The sequence below is a fragment of the Rhinatrema bivittatum genome, chromosome 5 (genome assembly GCF_901001135.1).
Source record: "Rhinatrema bivittatum chromosome 5, aRhiBiv1.1, whole genome shotgun sequence".
Taxonomy (NCBI): Eukaryota; Metazoa; Chordata; class Amphibia; order Gymnophiona; family Rhinatrematidae; genus Rhinatrema; species Rhinatrema bivittatum.
In genome coordinates, this window is record NC_042619.1 from 356,446,332 (window position 1) to 356,464,335 (window position 18,004).

Here is an 18,004-nt window from a genome sequence, read left to right on the forward strand (position 1 = left end):
AGAGCCGAATTAAGGTTATGGAGCCCATTCACCTAAGACCAATGGGGAGAGCAGGTTCCCCCAGAGATCGGACAGTAAGGGGGTTCCAGATCCCACATTCTATGCCTATGCCTAAATCCAACCCCTGAATGGAAAGCAAGGACATCTAAAGATTAACAAACCCAAAAACGCTAATTCTGAAAACGGTCGCGTAACACTGCAGAGTCCGGCCGTCTCACCTCTTTGTAGCAGAGTGCTGCTGAGGGTCGCAGTGGAGGTGCAGGTCGGAGACAGCTCAGACTCCAGGGTTTGGACACTTTCGGCGGTTCCAGAGGTCCCCAGTTGATTGTGCTGTGTGGGGTCCCATGATGTGACAGGTGAGGAAGAGTGTGGTAGGCTGGAGTAAGTGGCATTGGTTTGCAGTCTGAATGTTTGCTGGACGGTGTGACCGGATGGGAGGGAAGCTTGTGAACGTGTAAAGGGAAAGAGAGAAGGAAAAAAAAAAAAGTCCAATAAGTAGATATACCAAACCAAACTGTGCTGTTCTGTATTTATTTCATGTAAATAATTACTGGTTACAATCATATAAAACTGTTCACACCAAATAATTGAAACTTTTACACTTCAGCCAGGGATGATTAATACTAACCTTCAAAGTATCTAGGAGTTTTATGGGAGAATATCTTCAGTTTAAAAGAAAATTATTGGAGGCTTTTCATGGTTTCAAATTTTATGCATAAGCTATGAATGTACACTTATGTTTAAATCTTTTTTATTGAGTTTGGGCTTAAAAATATTGCCCATAAAGCAATTTTGTTGAATTATATATAACCTTAATAGCACTCTTCTCTGTCACATCATATATAACTTAAAACGATATTAACCTCAACAGGGGCGCACACAGCAATTTTATGAACAGGGAATGCTTAGCATTTTACTTCTGAAAGCCTTCAGAATGCCTGACGGATATTTATACATAAAGGGGTAGAGTTTAAGAGGTACGCACGGGCGTCCAAGTGCGCGCTCGCTACCCAGCGTGTGCACATGGACGCCCGATTTTATAACATGCACATGCCATCGGGGGTCAGCGCACGCAAGGGGGTGCACATTAGTGCAATTTACGCGCGCTGACACCCGCGGCCTTCCCCTGTTCCCTCCGATTTCAGAGTGGCCTGGGAGGGAACTTCCCAACCCCCTAATCTAACCTCCCTTCCCCTTCCCATCCCCTAGCCCTATCCTAGACCCCTCCCCCCAACCTTTATCTTGCCTTTAGCCCTTGCCGGCACGCGATCCCCCCGGCACAGCGCCAAATGGCCGCGGTGCCGGGAGCCTCTGAGCCCGCCCCCTCCCCTTTTCCGAAGCCCCCCGGGAGATATGCGCCTCCCGAGGCTTTACACGCGTGGCCTGGCCTTTTTTAAAATAGGCCCGGCGCGCGTAGGGCTTTTAAAATCCGGCCCAAAGTGCTTAAGGAGAGAACTGGTTTACTCAAGATATTTTAGAAAAACTGTTGACGATCTTGATTTCCAACTAGAATTTCTACCATGTTCCCACATCTGGCTCAAACTGCACGTGGTTCTTCTTTTATCATCTAGGACTGTTGAGAGTACACGCACCAATTAGCATTCTCTCTCGAGTAATAGTCGTGCGTGCAGTATGAATGTTTCTGCAGCTTGTACTAATATGCAAAGTCTTATTCAGCTGCTGTTGGCCTGATAAAGACAGTGTGACACTTGATGTCATCTCAGAAAATAAAGCTATATTTTAAGATAGTCTAACAAAGTGGTATCATGTGCGGTGTTAGTTATTTATAGACCCTCTTCTAACTGGTGCAGTGACAAAGCAAATCTATGTGAAGTAACAAATACCATTAACACCAGGCCCATGGAACATCTGGTTCCTTGTTCTAGTAGCAAAGGGATTATGTGTGAAGCTTGCTGGGCAGACTGGATGGGCCATTTGGTCTTCTTCTGCCGTCATTTCTATGTTTCTATGTTTCTATATTACGCTCTGCGCAAATTCTGATGATCTCAACGAGGATGCTTCTCAAAAGAAGTTTTACTCTCAAACAAGCACCATCAAGAGGACTTCCCCTGTTACAGCAACCAGTTAGTTGCTGGTTCAGAAGCCACAAACCTCTCTACTATGTCACAAGATGTGTCTGGTCCTACTAGTAAATTGACCACTTTTAACAGTTACACCTGCCAGACTGCAGGTTTTTTTTTTACTTTTTTTTTTTTTTTAAATGTATACCTAACCCAAGAACCCTTGTTACAGAAATTGAGGGTGCCCAGTAAACAAATAAACTGAAGCAATATATTATCACAGAAGGAAAAAAAAAGTGAGTCTCTCACTTAGAAAAGTAGAGAGGGAAAAGGGAGCACAAGATCCATAATAAGCGAGAATAGGTAAAAGAAAATCTGCATCATACACCATTTAATGCCATAGCATATACAGAGAGAACTAGCCATCGTTTACTTGAGAATCCAGAAAAAATCTCAGTTGCATTTTTGAAATTTCACAATACATTTACATAGATAAACTATAAGCTGGACACCTACGGGTGCATAGAAAAACTTTCTCCTGCGCTCTTGGGACGCCCTGGTAATACCTGGGTGAAATCACATTTTTTGTCCATAATACAAAGTGAGTCTATTACAAAGAAACAATCTCAATGCAGAATTAGGGTCTTGTGGGAAAATGAAAGAAAGCAAAAGTGCTTCTCTATTAACCACTTGGACTTCCCCTGAAGTTTCTAACGTCTTGCTCTAGATCACCAACTCCCCTCCCCCCCCCCTTATTTTCTAAAGGCAATAGGTAATGCTTCAGAAGGGATCTTCAAAATATATTTCTTAAATAAGTCCACAGACAAGACAAGATCCACAACAGGAAAGTTCAATACTCAGATTTAAATATCTAATGGAATTTTCCATTTTTTTTGTGTGTGTATAATGATTCACCTTGAACCAGATTAGTTTGAATATTCTGCATCTTAATGACCCGTTTCTCTTTTTGAGAAGCAATAGATACCCTCAGTAACTTGTATATGATGGTATATATATCAATCAGAAGACATATTGACTAAAAAAGAAATTGAGTTTTCCAAGGAAACTAGAGCATTTCAAAGTCTAAAGTAATGACTGAGGGTTTATCTAAAATGACACGGTGGATAGTTCTCACCAGTCCTTCATTGCTGGAATCCTGCAAGGTAACCCTGGGTCCCAGAGGCCTTCCCTGCTATCCACGGGTGTCAAGGCCTGATGCAGGGGGACTTTTCCAAACCACTTCTAGTGCTCAACGAGGCGGCAAGATCTCCCAAGCAGGGACAACATCCCTTCTGAATGTCTCAGCACAAGTCTCACGATAGCGGGACGGGGGGGTGGGGGGGGGGGGAGACACAGCTTACCCAGAAGCCACCTGACCTAACCGTTAGCTCGAGCCACACAGTGGGCGAAGCTTCCCCTGCTGACGTCATCCGTGATGGAGGAGAAAGGGGCTATCAGCCCTCCGGGGTTGAGAGAGGCTTCCATGTCCGGCGACAGAACCACCTACTCCCCAGCATCCACCGCAACAGAACTGGCTCCTGGAGTACCCCCTAGAACAGTGTTTCTCAACCCTGTCCTGGGGACCCCCCCAACCAGTCGGGTTTTCAGGATATCCACAATGAATATGCATGAGAGAAAATTTGCATACACTGCCTCCATAACATGCAAATTGTCTCTCATGCATATTCATTGTGGATATCCTGAAACCCCGACTGGCTGGGGGGGTCCCCAGGACAGGGTTGAGAACCACTGCCCTAGAAGCTGTGGTAAGGAACCCAAATAATCTTCTATTGAGCAAGGCCAGTGAAGGGAGAGGATTGGGAACTTCCCTTTCAGCGTGAGGTATTTTATCAACGAGGAAAAAAAGAAACAGAAGAGGAGCTCTAAACTGATGTCCTCTCAGCGTGCCCCCTGGTTTGCAGTTCATTTTACAACAGATGACCTCTTCCTCCTCAGCCTTAAAGCCCAATACCATTTAAATTAGTGAGAAATCCAACTCCAGGACTTTTTCCCGGCTTTAGATTTCATTATCAATTCTAGTTTAGAATCAGGGGTACTGCCCAAATCATTGAAGGTGGCCACTGTTTGCCCCAATTTAAAAAAAACAGCAGCATGACCCCAAAATGACAAGCAACTATCACTATTTCTATCGTGGCATCTCTAAGGTTACTGAGAAAAACAGTTCAACTTCAACTTTCTGCTTTCTTTGGTCTTACATCAGAGACAGTCTGGTTTTAGGAAAGGGTATAGAACAGAGACAGCTTAGTATCTCTGATCAACAAAGTGAATCTCAATTTAGATGATGGTAAAAAGCTGTCCTTTTTATTTGCCTAAAAATAAGTGCTGCTTTTTTACACTGTGGATCCTCAGCTGTTACTACATCGGCTGTCTGACATTGGGATTAAGGATCGAGCTCTAGATTTGTATAATTCTTTTTTAAAGGACAGAGTCTATCAAGTAACATAAAATTCGGTCACTTCAGCACCCAAAGAACTGGACTGTGCTGACCCTCAGGGATCTGGGATTTCTCCTGCTCTTTTTAATCTCTATTTGGTACATTTGCAATACTGATTCAGATTTGGTTTCATGCTGATGATGTGCAGATCATTGCAAGCTGTGATTTGGATTCTGCTGATCCTCTATTTGAATTAAATGGCTGTCTTACATTAGTAGCTAGCTGGCTTAACTCTTTTAAACTTAGTCAAGAAGAGATGTAATCCACTACCAACCCCATTCATGGCAGGGGAACCCAATTCTTTTAAAGGAGGCCATCACTATTTTAGGTGCATGTTTAGATTCCCCATTGACTTTTTCAGATCGTATCTCCAATCCGATAAAGAAATCCTATTTTTTCCTGTACTTCATCCTCCTTTTGTGACCATTTTTAGACCCCACTGATCTTAAACTTCTCACCCATTCACTTTTACTAAACTGCTTAGATTATTGCAGTTCCTTATTTCACGGTTTAACGTCTAACACATTAGGCGGCTGCCAAGGTAATTTTTAAGAAGTGACCACACTCCTATTGGATTTGCACTGGCTCCCTGTGTCATTTTGTATACACTTTAAAATTGAATGCCTGGGGTTTAAGGTCTTTCTCCCGTACCTTGCTCGATTAGGAGTTCCTCTTCATCTGATGTGTTCCTTGAGATCTGTTCAGCAGGAACCTTTAGTTCTCCTCTCCCCAAGACAAATTATTCTTGAGCACACTCATGAGATAGTGCAGAATACTCCAAGAAAAACCATCACTGCGACTAGAGAACGACTACATGAAATTTAGAAAAGATCTAAAAGCTTTCTTTTCTTTCTGTAGCCTTTTCAGATGTTATAAAAAGAACCCAGAAGTCTTTCTTATATTTTATATTCATGTATATTTCTATCCTTCATCAGATGGGCAAGTGGATTTCTTCTCACCAATTGTCATTTTACCGTGATTTTATAGGAGATATTATATACTGTGTCTTTATTCTGAGTTATTTCTGGGCATATTTTATTTTTATTCTTTGATGCAGAATTGTTTTACTAATAAGTTTTATTTCTAGAAATGTAATGTTTCAACCTTGATTTATGTTATGCTTTTATTTAGAAGTTTTATTTTAATTAGTTTTACTTATTTTACTGTATGCGTTTTATTTGGACTGTATTTCACTGCAATTTATTATATCTACTGTTTATTTTTATAGACATCTCTTTGGGTTACAACTCCATAAGAAATGCAGTTAAATCAAGAAATAAACTGAATTAAATCTTACAGTGTGGCATGGCACAGAGTGGGGTTTAATAGCAGGATTCCCGATGGTTGCAACTTTGGTTTGTTTCTGGAGATGATCCACCCATTCATGCAGATCCTGCTGGTTGTTACAGGACACCAATATCCTCTCAATCATATTTCCTAGATACAAGGAGAACACAGTTGAGATAGAAAAATTCTTCCAGACAATATAGTTACTATATGGGAATGCATGAGGATGACTATAAATAAGGCTGTTAAAGCTGCTGTACTAGGACACATTTTTCACAATTCACATCCGAAATTCATTAAGATTGCTTTCACTGGTCTCATTTTTATTTGATAGAGAGACTAGTAACTAAAGATTCTGAAAATTGCTGCCTAGTCCCTCTCAACATTATGCGTCTCAATAAATTGGGGTGCTGTTGTGTTAATTCTCAGCAGAAACTCATGCAGATATCACACTGATTTATGCAAAATATCAATAAAGCAAAACCCAGGCAAGGAGATTTAGGGAAAGAGCATTTCTTTTTTTTTAATAAAGGGGTGCAGCCATAATAAAGGGTGCATTCCTTTTATTTAATAAAGGTTTCCATATAAGAGAGAGAAAATAATTAATGAAAAAGAAAAAAAAAAGTCCTAGAAATAAGACCGAACAGTAGCCACAATAAAGCTGAAAACTAAGCAAGCTGCCAGTTAGAACGAACAATCCATAGTTTAGAGTATTGCTATTATTCAATGACCACTGGATGGTGTGGATCAATGTCAGGACGCAAGAGAGAAAGGTTCAGTCTAAGTCGAGGTCCTAGACTTCTGGAAAACTCTCTCAAAATGGGGGTAGTACCTCAAGGAGTCGTTCTGGATGGGAAAATCTAGGGGAAGTAGAAGGGCTGTGAACAAAACTAAAAGGAGATGATACAAGGGCAACTCATTTTTTTTTTGTTAGGAATGTAAACAAAGGGAAGTGGAGAACGAGACCATTTTGGTTTTCTAAAGCAACAGCTGAAAAGGTGAGGCAGGAAAGGTCTGAATTCATAATCCCCAAGAGATCGCAGAAAGAGGAAGCCAAGCGACAAGATCTGGAAAAATTAAGAGAAGCTGGGAAAGTAGTCAGGAATGCGAGAGTTCAAATAGAAGAGCAAATAGGATAAAATAGGGAAACAAGGCTTTTTTTTAAGATATGTTAGTGATAGAAGGCAGTACAGAAGTGGCATTGCGAGACTCAAAGGTGAAGGGGAGGAATTTGTAAAGGCTGATGAAAAAAAAGCAAAACTGATTATTTCTATTTGGTGTTCACTGCCTGGAGCAGAACCACATAACATAAATAAGACTGGAAATGAGGTGAACCTCATTTTCAGAACAGCGGGTTCACGAGGAGCTTAATAAAGCGATGGGGCCACATGGGATACAGCCGAGGGTATTAAGGGAACCTAGAGATGTCCTTGCAGCTCCCCACCCCCCCAGCTGACCTTTTCAATGCTTCTTTAGAGTCGGGAATACTTCCGGAGGACTAGAAAAGAGCAGATGTGATTCCTATTCATAAAATTGGAAGTAAGGAGGAGGCTGGGAACTGCAGGCCCGTTAGTCTGAACTCTGTGGTGAGCAAACTAATGGAATCGCTGCTAAAAACAGAGGACGGTGCAATTTTTGGATTGCAATGGATTGCAAGATCCGAGGCAGCCTGGATTTACCGGAGGTAAATCTTATCAGATGAATCCAATCAAAAGCAACGGCAGTTCCTGCTGGACCCACATTTTCAAAAGGGAACATCTGCTGGGAGTTTCCCTTTGAGAATGAGCTTGCAGCTCTACAGGTACAAAGTATGCATGGACATGCAAGCTGCCTGCAGTTTATCTGAAATTACTCTGCAATGTCTAGAGCTGGCATGAGTCCAGTACTGATGTCACCAAGCGTTATTACCAGAATGAAACCTCTTGCTTTCCATGTACAGATTACAGCAATTCAAACTCGCTGTAACACTGATAGGAAAAGTAAATATTAACAGCTCTAAATAGGATTTTTGAATTTATTTTTAATTATCACTATTTCTAAAGTGTAAACAAATCAAAAGAAGAGGGTGGAAGGAATTTAAAAAAAAAATCTGAATGACTTTCAACAAAACGAAGACCCTTCCAAATTCAGAAAGGAGGATTATTTTTGGACTGGCAGCCTTCTCCCTGTATGGTGAGGATTTCAGCCTTATGACAAACAGATCCAACTACACATACACTGACAAATCAGGATTCAGCAGCGAGTCGGCATGGACAGTCATTTGTGGCTAGCTCGGCCCTCCCTTTAACACAAACTCCTCCCCATTTACTATTCCAAGAAGCAGAGATACATTCAATCAGTCCCGGCTCTCTGCTTGGCAAAAGTACATGCTTAAACGTGATCAGCAAGCCTCAGAGGCTCCTGTCGCCCTTCCTGAAGTGATTGTAGAACAAAGTCTGCTCGTGTCTCGCACCTGTTAAGGGAACTGCAGGACTGCCTTATCCGTTGCAGAGTGGGTTATAAATTGCTTTGCCTTTTCTGGGGAGGATCAGCCTAATTGGCCAATTTTCTGTTGCCTTATCAACCTGTCAGAACTTTGAGATCATTGCAAAAGGAAATTTTAAGACTCCCCTTACTGTGGGAGATTTTTCTAGAGGGTACCAGACAAACGACCTTTCAGTTTCAAGCCCCCATTAGCCTGGAATTCCTTGCCTTTTGACAGGATAGCTGAGAGCAATTTTATGAAATTTAGAAAAAGTTGATCAAATCCTGGTTGCTTTCCTAGCTTTTGGACCAAATTCTTAGAACGGTCAGTGATGTTGTGCTTGGTATCTTATTGAAGGATTTACATTTTATTTGATGTTTATGTTTGTTTTATGAATTCATATCTTATGTTTTAATTGCTCACCGTTTTGAAGGTCGGTATAATAAAATTTACCAGTCACCAGATCTGAGAGCACTACTGAGGCAGAGTGGCGCAAAGAGCAAGAACTCAAGACTAGAATCAAACCCAGGTCACCTGCAGCAAATCTGAAATAAATTTATTTTTGGGGGGGAAAAAAAACAAATAACTAACTGGCGCTAGATTCCCTTCAGTTACAATGATAGATAGTAACAAAATTGTTTCTTCTTGATCTGCTGACCTCTGTTTACCCAGCACCTCAGTATGCCAATCTGTTTTTGTTCTACTAGGAAATTTATTTAGATTCTGATCTTACACTCAATAAGCATTCTGCTATTAATAAGCTTCATTTTATTCTGCAAAAATCATTTATGTGGAATGTTAAATATATATATATATATATATATATATATATCTCAGTAACTTATAAAGTTCACTTTATTTTACCTGTTATTTCAAATGCATTTTTATGGTTTTCAGTGTCTTCTAGCTTTCTGATTGTCGTTCCCGTTAATGGCAGTTTCCCCTGTGAAAAGAAAGAAAACCTGTATTTTTCTCCCTTTTATTTTACCATTTCTTCATTATTACTTTTCCAGAATCATTACATTTCACACAAGCCGAGGTCTACAAAATGAAGACTCTCTGAAAGCAGAGCTGCTCAATGGCACTCACTAATTGACAATTAATTGTCCCCTTTTCCCTTGGGTGCAAGCAGGTTACCCAACCCATGTGCCTGAACCCCGTCTGGACCTCTTGAAAGAAGAGCACAGGGCTACCACCATCTGACTGACCTGCAGAACTAGTTTCTTTACAAAATGAACACAGATTGACTGAAGCAAAATAAGATAATTAAAGAAAAGCAACAACAAAAGAAATAAAATCCAGAAAAACATTAAAATTAGTTGAATAGTTTGCTAGTTGCCATATATAATGCGGTGGCCAAATCTCACAGCACCCATGAAGAGGTTTTTGAGACATGTCTGGCCTAGCAGACTATGAAATCTGAGATAAGGAAGGGCACACTTTCTTCTGTGACTTTACTGAAACCAGTCTTGGATACTAAATATTTCCTCTTTTATGAGCATTTTCCTGAACTTTTATTTTCCCTCCAGGTAATGTAGTTAAACAGCATTATCTATTATTTTCAGAAATATAAATAAACCTATGACACAACGTTAAATGTGATGGCAAAGATATTTCTGTCTTGTGGCTGACTATGAAACCTGTATCTTTTGGGATGCACCATTAATTCATTAAGTTTCACATTGTTTTTAATTTCGGATTTATAATTATTGACTATGTGGTCCTTTACAGAGTGCTAGATTCAGCACTCTTTTGAAAAGAGGATATCAGCCTCAAAAGGTGCTGTTTAGCTGTGATGTCAGACCTTCAAGAAGATGCCCACAATCAACTATAAAACTAATGAAAAAAACTAACAAAATGTATTCATGTTATATTGACAATATCTACCTTCAACATTGGTCACAAAATAGATTATAAAGATGAATGCTAACATGTGACAGAATTAAGTACTGTAAGGGAGATACCAGATGTTCAACCACTGTATGCAACAACATAGGAATTCTACCTTCTAAGAATACTGCCTTCAGAAGGACACAAACTTTAAAAGATGGATGCTGACAGGTATGCTCCAGCAAAGAAACACCTTTTCAGCAGAGAGAAACAAGATAAGGAACTTTGACCAGAACAAAAATACAGGCCCAGCTTATCTGATCTGCCTATTTACTTAAGGGCTATAAGCTTTTCCATTAAAAATGGGCTAAGCCCAAAACAGGGACAGGTCACAGAGGGGAAAACAAGGGTCAGAAAAGCTTGCTGGTCAAGAGATTACTGGATTGGGCCAGGCCCTGTTACGGAATCGCCACCTAGCAAGCGCAGTGACTCCTCCCCCCCGGGAGAGGGAGGGAGCACTCTGAAATGAAGAAATAACCACTTTTAGTGCTCTGACTGACTAATGCCAAACTCCAAATACCCTCTCCTAAGTGCTTGAAACATATCACCTTTAGAGAGCGATCCTTTATCATATCAGGAACCTCCCACTGGAATAAAATGCCTTCCCAACTACGCCAGGAACCTTGCCACAAAACATTTAAGCACAATCTTAAAACATGGCTGTTCAAACTAGCGTATCCTGACTAATAAACTGACTCCCCACATAGATTCGACATGACCGTCCATTTGACCACCAACCGACCGCTCATTTGACCCTCTCACCTTCTTTTTTCTCTCCCTACCCCATCTGACCCTCTCCCCACCCTTCTGACCCTCGCCCATTTCTACACCCCCCACCCTCTCCTTCCCCCCATTCTTTACTCTAGGTTCCCTCCTCTTCTTCCCCCCCAATCATCCTTATTGCTTATTTAACCTACTTGTTAATATCAACTTGTACATTTGTATATATTTCTCGTATTATTCTCCCCTGCCCTTGTTAATCCCTACCTGTTAATGTTATTATTGTAAAGCCTGTTGCTAATTTATGTTACATTGTGAACCGAGGTGATGTTTTGCAAACGTGCCTCGGTATATAAGAAACCTCTAAATAAATAAATAAATAAATAATGCATGAACTGTTGCAATATTCAAGTCCCGACTGTTAAAAAGCTGCAGTGGAGACTCAGGGCCGGCGGAAAGAGGACTAACACCTGACGATGCAAAGGCATCAATCCTGCACCTCCCTGTGTTGAAGAGGTAGAGGATTGGGGGGGGGGGGGGGGGGGGTCCGGTGAGACAGGAGAGAGGAAAGCCCTGACTGATATTTGGCAGCCTGCCACAAAGCTAGAGACAGCCCCAGAGCTGGGAGACACCTACTCAGCCCAGCCAGTACCAGAACCAAGAAAGCAAGCTCTTTCCCTCAAAGGTCCCCGAGATCTCCAGAGACTGCTCTAGAGGTAAAAGGAAGGGGAATCTCCCAAAGTTGGGTGGAGCTAGCAAGCTAGTTACCTTTATTAATATTCCTAAGCAGGCTACGGTCTGGCATGTTTCAGTCCACTAATGATGCAGAACTATATTTAGTATAAACAGATGCTAAGTGGCAAGGACTTTAGAAACATGCAATGTTTAAGCACCGTTTATTTTCTTCTAAATGTTAACCCTGCAAAGTCTGACAAATAAAAGTCTGATTCTGTGCACAAAGCATGTGGTCTTTTCTGAGCTATTCAGATCGTATAGGCATAGAAGGTAACTGTCTGTAGCAATGATGGCCTCGACAGGTGTGGGGGAGGAGGAAACGAAGTGCACAGTAGCAGACAGGTTCCCAAACTCCTAATGCCGCATGGTGCATAGGGCATTGAGGTCACAGAGGCAAAATAGAACCTAAAAGTGTTTGCACATGGCAGGAGGAACTCAGTTTTCAAGGGAACTAGACAATCTTAGAAAGAAGACCTGTTATCATAAATACACAGTGCTGTACAAATGTGCATCGGAGACTCTATGGGGCTTACAATCTAGTCAAGACACAGATAAAAAAAAGAAGCTTCAGGAAATGGTATTTATTACAATGAACATGGTTAAAAATTGATAAGACTGTGAATAGGGAGAGCCAGGGTTTAAGATGTAAAAGCAAACTCAAAAAGGTAGGGTTTCAGATAAGATTTGAATTGGCTAGAGAGGAGGCAAGACGCACCAGCTCACAAAGGGTGTTCTAGAATCTCTGCTGACTTTTATCTACGGGGAAGGTTTTTCATGGTTCTTAGTCACGGCAAAGATGCGTTATTCAAATGATTATAAGCCAATACCCGTCATGACTGGACAAGGACATTATGGCTGTTTAGCCAAACGCTCTAGTTATATTATGTTCTGCAATAATAGTAATCTTAACACCCATCTTGTGTTCTGTAAGCCAGCCAGGAGCTTAGACTTACCCAACCATATTACTTTTAAATGCACACTCATTCATGGTAAGAAAACAGTTATATTTGATTTATCTTTAGCACATAACCCCGATATATTTGCAATCACTAGAACATAGCTGTTTGAAACAGAACAGATTGTGCTAAATCAGCTATGCCTGCCCCAATATATGGTAATATTTAAGCCTCCTGCTGGTAACAAAAGAGGTGAAAGCATTTTAATAGCATTTAAACATGCCTTGAATTTAAAGCAGGTTGATTTGTAAATGAATATCATTTATGAATGCTTTTGCAGACTGCTACCCTTTGGAATAGATGTATATGCTATGCTCTCCCTGGCTTCTTAGTAGTCCACCAGTACCGTTCAGAGTCTCAGGCAGGTACATCGCTCAACTGTGAGAAACAAATTGACTCAAAAACTTAACTGTTTGCAAACAGGATGCATTGGGAAGAATGAATGTTTCTTTCATTCAGCCAGTCTATATTGAATTTGAAAATTGAGTCAATTTGTTTCTAACAGTTGAACCTTCGCAAAGTTGTGATCTATGGTCCCCTCTCGATAGATTTTGTATGAAACATGGTCCGTGTCGGGGGACTGTATAACTCATAACAAGTTTGAAATATCCTGTGATACATCTGTGAGACTACAAATAAAGATTTTTTTCAATACAAAGATAAGGACATCTGAGATTTTTTGCCCTACCGTATTTGATTTTTGATAGCTTGTGGTTGGAGAACTCACCTTACCCTATTAGTTTTGGGTTTAAACAAAAAGTGAATGTACTGACCCATGATAAAGGGCATACATTAGATCTGATATTCCTTGCAGATCATTCTAGATTTAATGGTCAGACAACATCGCGATTAGAAAGTGTCCCGAGGTCTGACCACCAGTTATTTAATCTACAATTAAATCTCCCAATAAAGAAGGAAAATCACTCATCTAGTTATAATTCACATTGGAAATAGAACAAAATTCACTGTGATAAGCTCTCTGAATTAGTTCTGCCCAAATTTCAAATCTCATCGCAATGAAAGGCAGACAAGATGGTCTCTATGTGGCACAATATCATCTCATCTGCATTTTATTTCTCACAAACTTTTGTTTCTTTAACAGTCTGGACTAATAATTTTTAAGATTCTATCTGAACAATGTAAGCTAATTTAAATTGTCTCTGTATTTTTTTTTATCGGTTCATAAATAACTGGTACGCGGCAATACGGGTAATTAGCATAGCACCCTGAAAGACCTTTCTGCCCAGAGCATCAAGCTCCCTATGTTACCACCCCGGAGGGGCAGAGGCATGGGTACGGGAGCGCTTGGCCTTTTTGAGGTCCCATTCCACGACCACAGAGTGGTGAGGGAGGTGGCGCCTCTCGAATCCCAAGGCCTGCTGTACCAAATAGGTTGTACCGCCTTCCTATTGACTGGAGATATGAAGATCAGGTGTTCCCACATCTGAAGGAGAAGGTCCTTAAAGATGTCGTGAGTAGGTAGAACAAAATGGCCACCGTGAGAGAAAGACGCGCTTAGAGAGCTCTCCCGACTCGTCGAAAAATTTACCTGCTATCCGAACATGCCACATACAAAAAGAAAGGGTAAGGTGAGGGAAGGATCCTAGACTCCCCAGATGCCTACCCTACAGCAGATGAGAATAAGAGAGTTCTTTACTGCAGCGGGAAATGCTCCGGGAGAGCCGGCTGCAGCGTCTGAGGGGGAGCAGGCTCTGGCATTGCTCGGCGAAACATCTCTGAGCACCGGCAACTCCTGCTCCTCCTGTCCATTCTAGCCCTATGGGCCCGACCCTAAACCACGGACGGATGTCGTTTGTTGGGGAAGTGGCTGACGAGGTGGATCCAGCTGTCTGCTCGGTGGGGCAATCCCAGAGCGGAGACATTTTAACCACTCTGTATGAGGCTAATATTGGAGGGTTAAGTAGCGCTGATGGAGTTTTTCCAGCGGGGTCTACACAAGAAAGGAGTCAGATGGAACACCCCAAGGAACCCATGGATCAACAAAAAGGTTTGCCTTTAAAGTTACTTGAAAAACCTTTGGTTGTGACTCTGGAAACAGTGTGGAGTGCATTAACTTTGCTGGAAAATGCTATTTTATCTTTAACTACTGTGCTAAAAGACTCACAAACACAACTAAATACCGTGAATCCGGTGGTGTTGAACCATTCAAATAAGATCCAGGAAATGGATTCGCAAATTCAACAGATTAAATCTGTGCAAGATAACTTAATATAAGGAGATATAAGAGCTGAAAAACGGATGGAGAGTTTGGAAAATAATGCACGTTATAATAACTTACGAGTATTAAATTTTCCGAAATGCAAGTCAATCTCCCCTAAAGCACAGTTTAAAAAGTATTTACAAGATGTACTGTCTTGGCCTATTGGAGAATCTTTGAATGTTACAAAAATGTATTTCCTTAATTACCAGAAACAAGATGGTACGAATGTAAATACTCAAGCAGAAATGCCTCAGATGGAGTCATCTTTAAAGGATTTAACGGGTTTCTTAGAAACTACACAAGAAGAACAAATAGAAAAAAAAGGGACGTTAATTGTCAGATTCATGGTATCCACTGAGCGGGATAGTGTGTTAAGATTATTTCTTAGAAATCGCAATAAAACGTACTTGGGAGAAAAAAATTGGGTTTATCCCGATATAGTAAGACCTACGCAAGTACGTCGTAAAACAATTTTTAGCACGCCAGATGGGAGCTTTGATTACTATAAGATTTCCCTGCAAATGTATTATGAAAATAAATAATGCTCGTTATGTTTTCATGGAACCTGATCAGTTAGAGAAATTTCTAAGTTCACATGGGGATACTAGGGTAGATTCTGTTAGAAATGCCAGTGTATAGATATATGTACCACATTTTCTCTCTTTCCTTTCTTTCTGAGATGTACATTGTATGATTGCTCCAATTTCATTTTGTTCTACCTCAATTACATAGTAACTTCAGGGAAATTGTTAAATTTATGTATACTACTATTTTTTATTTCCTATTTGAAAATAAGATGTGTAATGATATTCCCTGTAAACTCCATGACATGTTGATACTGTCTTAGTTTATTAAAAAATTTAATAAAGATTAAATTAAAAAAAAAAAAAAAAGAAGATGTTGTGGATGGGAGCTGCCATGATTTCCTTAGGAGCGTCAACAAATTTGAATACTTCCAACATCTTAATGTCTTGCATCCATCTCCCTAAGAAGCTGGAAGGGGATAGCTTTGGCCATGGCCCTGATGAACCCCACAAAGGAAAGGTTCTCTGGGGGGATTGCAGGGAAAGCTCGAATAGGGGTCAACGGAGAATTCAGATGAAGACTCCGAGGAATCCTTCCCCCACGGGTCATAAGGGCCTTCTTCCTCACTAAGGCTCTCACGGGACTGACTTGGGTGAGGCCTGTGGAGGACCCTAGCCCTGGGTTCCGAAGGCTTTGAAGGCACTGAAGGCCCTGTGGGAACTGACTGTTCCCCCGAAAATGGAGGAATCTAGGGCCTCGGGAGGCCAGAGGGCCTGAGCAAAGGCTCCGGGAACCGAGGCCTCAGGAATGTGGCATCAGCCAATTCTTCCTGGGAGGAGCACCCAATAATAGGGATCGCTCCCGAGGAGGCATCAGTGGCCGCTAGGGAACCAAAGATCCCTCAGGCACCGGTTGCGTCGAAAAGGCACCGAAAAGGATGTCCAGACGCTCATGCAGGGGTGCCAAGATAGATGGCACAGGTTCCAGCACCAGTATGGGGGCCGGTGGCGGGGGTGGCTCGATACTCCACAGCACTCGGAGCACCGCGCTCTGCACCCTGTGGTCCAACTCCTCCTGAAAGTCTGGTGAGGCCAGGACTGAGAGAATTGGATGAGGTGTCACCGGTGCTTCCTCGGTTCTCTGAGGAGGCACGGTACCTGGAACCGGTATCAGTGGGGAACGCCTAGGACTCCCAGGTATATTGGAGGATGGGGCCTCCGAACATTGGGGTCGTTTCGGTGGCAGTATGGCAGCCACTGGTACAGCACTGGAATCTGAGCCATGCACTGACTGCGACTGGTGTCTATGCTTGTGGGATCTCCCACAGAGCTTGGCCCGGTCCTTCCCCAGCACCAAGGAAGCGTAAGAATCAGATGTCCTGGAAACCGGAGTGATCACGAAGGAATGCTCGCCATTGCTTCGGTCCTTTGAGGAGGCAGTCGGAGAGGTAGAGAGAGGGAGCATATCGAGGCTCCCCATGACCCTCAGGGGTTGAGGACTACGATGCGGGTGTGGATAGAGTGGACGTTTTGGGACCGAACGGTTTCTCCATTTTATCCAGGCATGCATGATGACCCTTGGGGGTCCATTTGGTCGCACAGCTGACACCCACGGACGTCATGCAAGGTCCCTACGCAGAGGATGCAAACCTCATGTGGATCCATTATGGAGCTGGTCCGTGGGCACCGGTGAAAACCAGACACCATGAAAAATAACCAGCACACAGTCGATGACTTGGGGGCCACGGAGAGTGGAATATGGGAATCGACCGCAAAAGGGACAGAAAAAATATTTTCTACCTACCATGTCGAGGAGAGATACTGACCGTGAAGGGGGACCAGACAATGGGACAGAAAAAAATCTCGAGTTTATAAGAAAAAACGAAATAGAAGCAGAGCTCCAAAGCCGCGAGGCAACTGCTTCATGGAAAAAGAGAGAGATTGAAGGGGGACCTCATGTGGATGTGTGGATAGTGGCATGCTGGGCATGCTCAGTGTGTCAGTCAAAGCTTCTAGAAACTTTGACAAAAGTTTTCCATTCTGGGCTCCATCAGATGATGACACCCATCTGAGGACTATCTGAGGTTTTGAGGATGATTAAGGGAGAGATAAAGGATAGTTGATAAGGAGCTGCAAAGTGAAGATGCATGCAAGTGAGTAAGAGAAGTTTGAATTGCACTCTAAAACAAATGGGGAGATAATGTAGAGATGTGAGAAAGGATTTCATGGAAGTAGCAACATTGGAGGAAGATAAGTCATGCTGCTGATTTCTAAATAGACTAACAGATATATGGCTCAGTGGAAGAAAAAGTTGCAATGGTCTAAGTGAGAATTGATGAGAAAGTCAATAAGGGTTTGATAGTGTGTTTAGAAAGGATTTTGGTGATGTTATGTAGAAAGAATGACATGATTTAGCAGCATTTTGCATGTGTATAAAGAAGAGTTCAAAGTTGCAGGCTGAAAGGAATGGAAGGACGTTAGTGTTATCGCCAGACAGGATGGAGTTTGGGAAGAAAGATAAATCATTTTGTCTTTGCCATAACTTTAAGGTGATGGTAGATGATCCAGGTTGCAATATTAGAAAAGTAGACTGAGAAAGAACTGGATTCTGGGCAAACGTTCTGATGCAGAGAGGTAGACCTGAGAGTTATCGACATAAAGATGATACTGAAAATCATGGGAAGAGAACACAGCACCAAGGGAATGAATGCAGTGAGAGAAGAAAAGAGGG

At 41.9% G+C, this 18,004-nt stretch overlaps 1 protein-coding gene across 7 annotated transcripts in view; it reads right to left on the bottom strand.

The window, feature by feature from the left end:
• The window catches only part of ARHGEF7 (Rho guanine nucleotide exchange factor 7), a 367,648-nt gene that overhangs the window by 79,761 nt on the left and 269,883 nt on the right, over positions 1-18,004 (bottom strand). For all 7 annotated transcript variants that reach the window (XM_029604696.1, XM_029604689.1, XM_029604690.1 and 4 more), the window contains 3 exons: positions 9,092-9,170; positions 5,774-5,913; positions 219-443 (listed from right to left, as the gene is read on the bottom strand). In XM_029604696.1, the coding sequence (XP_029460556.1) occupies positions 219-443; positions 5,774-5,913; positions 9,092-9,170 (444 nt within the window). The remainder of the gene's footprint in view (positions 1-218; positions 444-5,773; positions 5,914-9,091; positions 9,171-18,004) is intronic.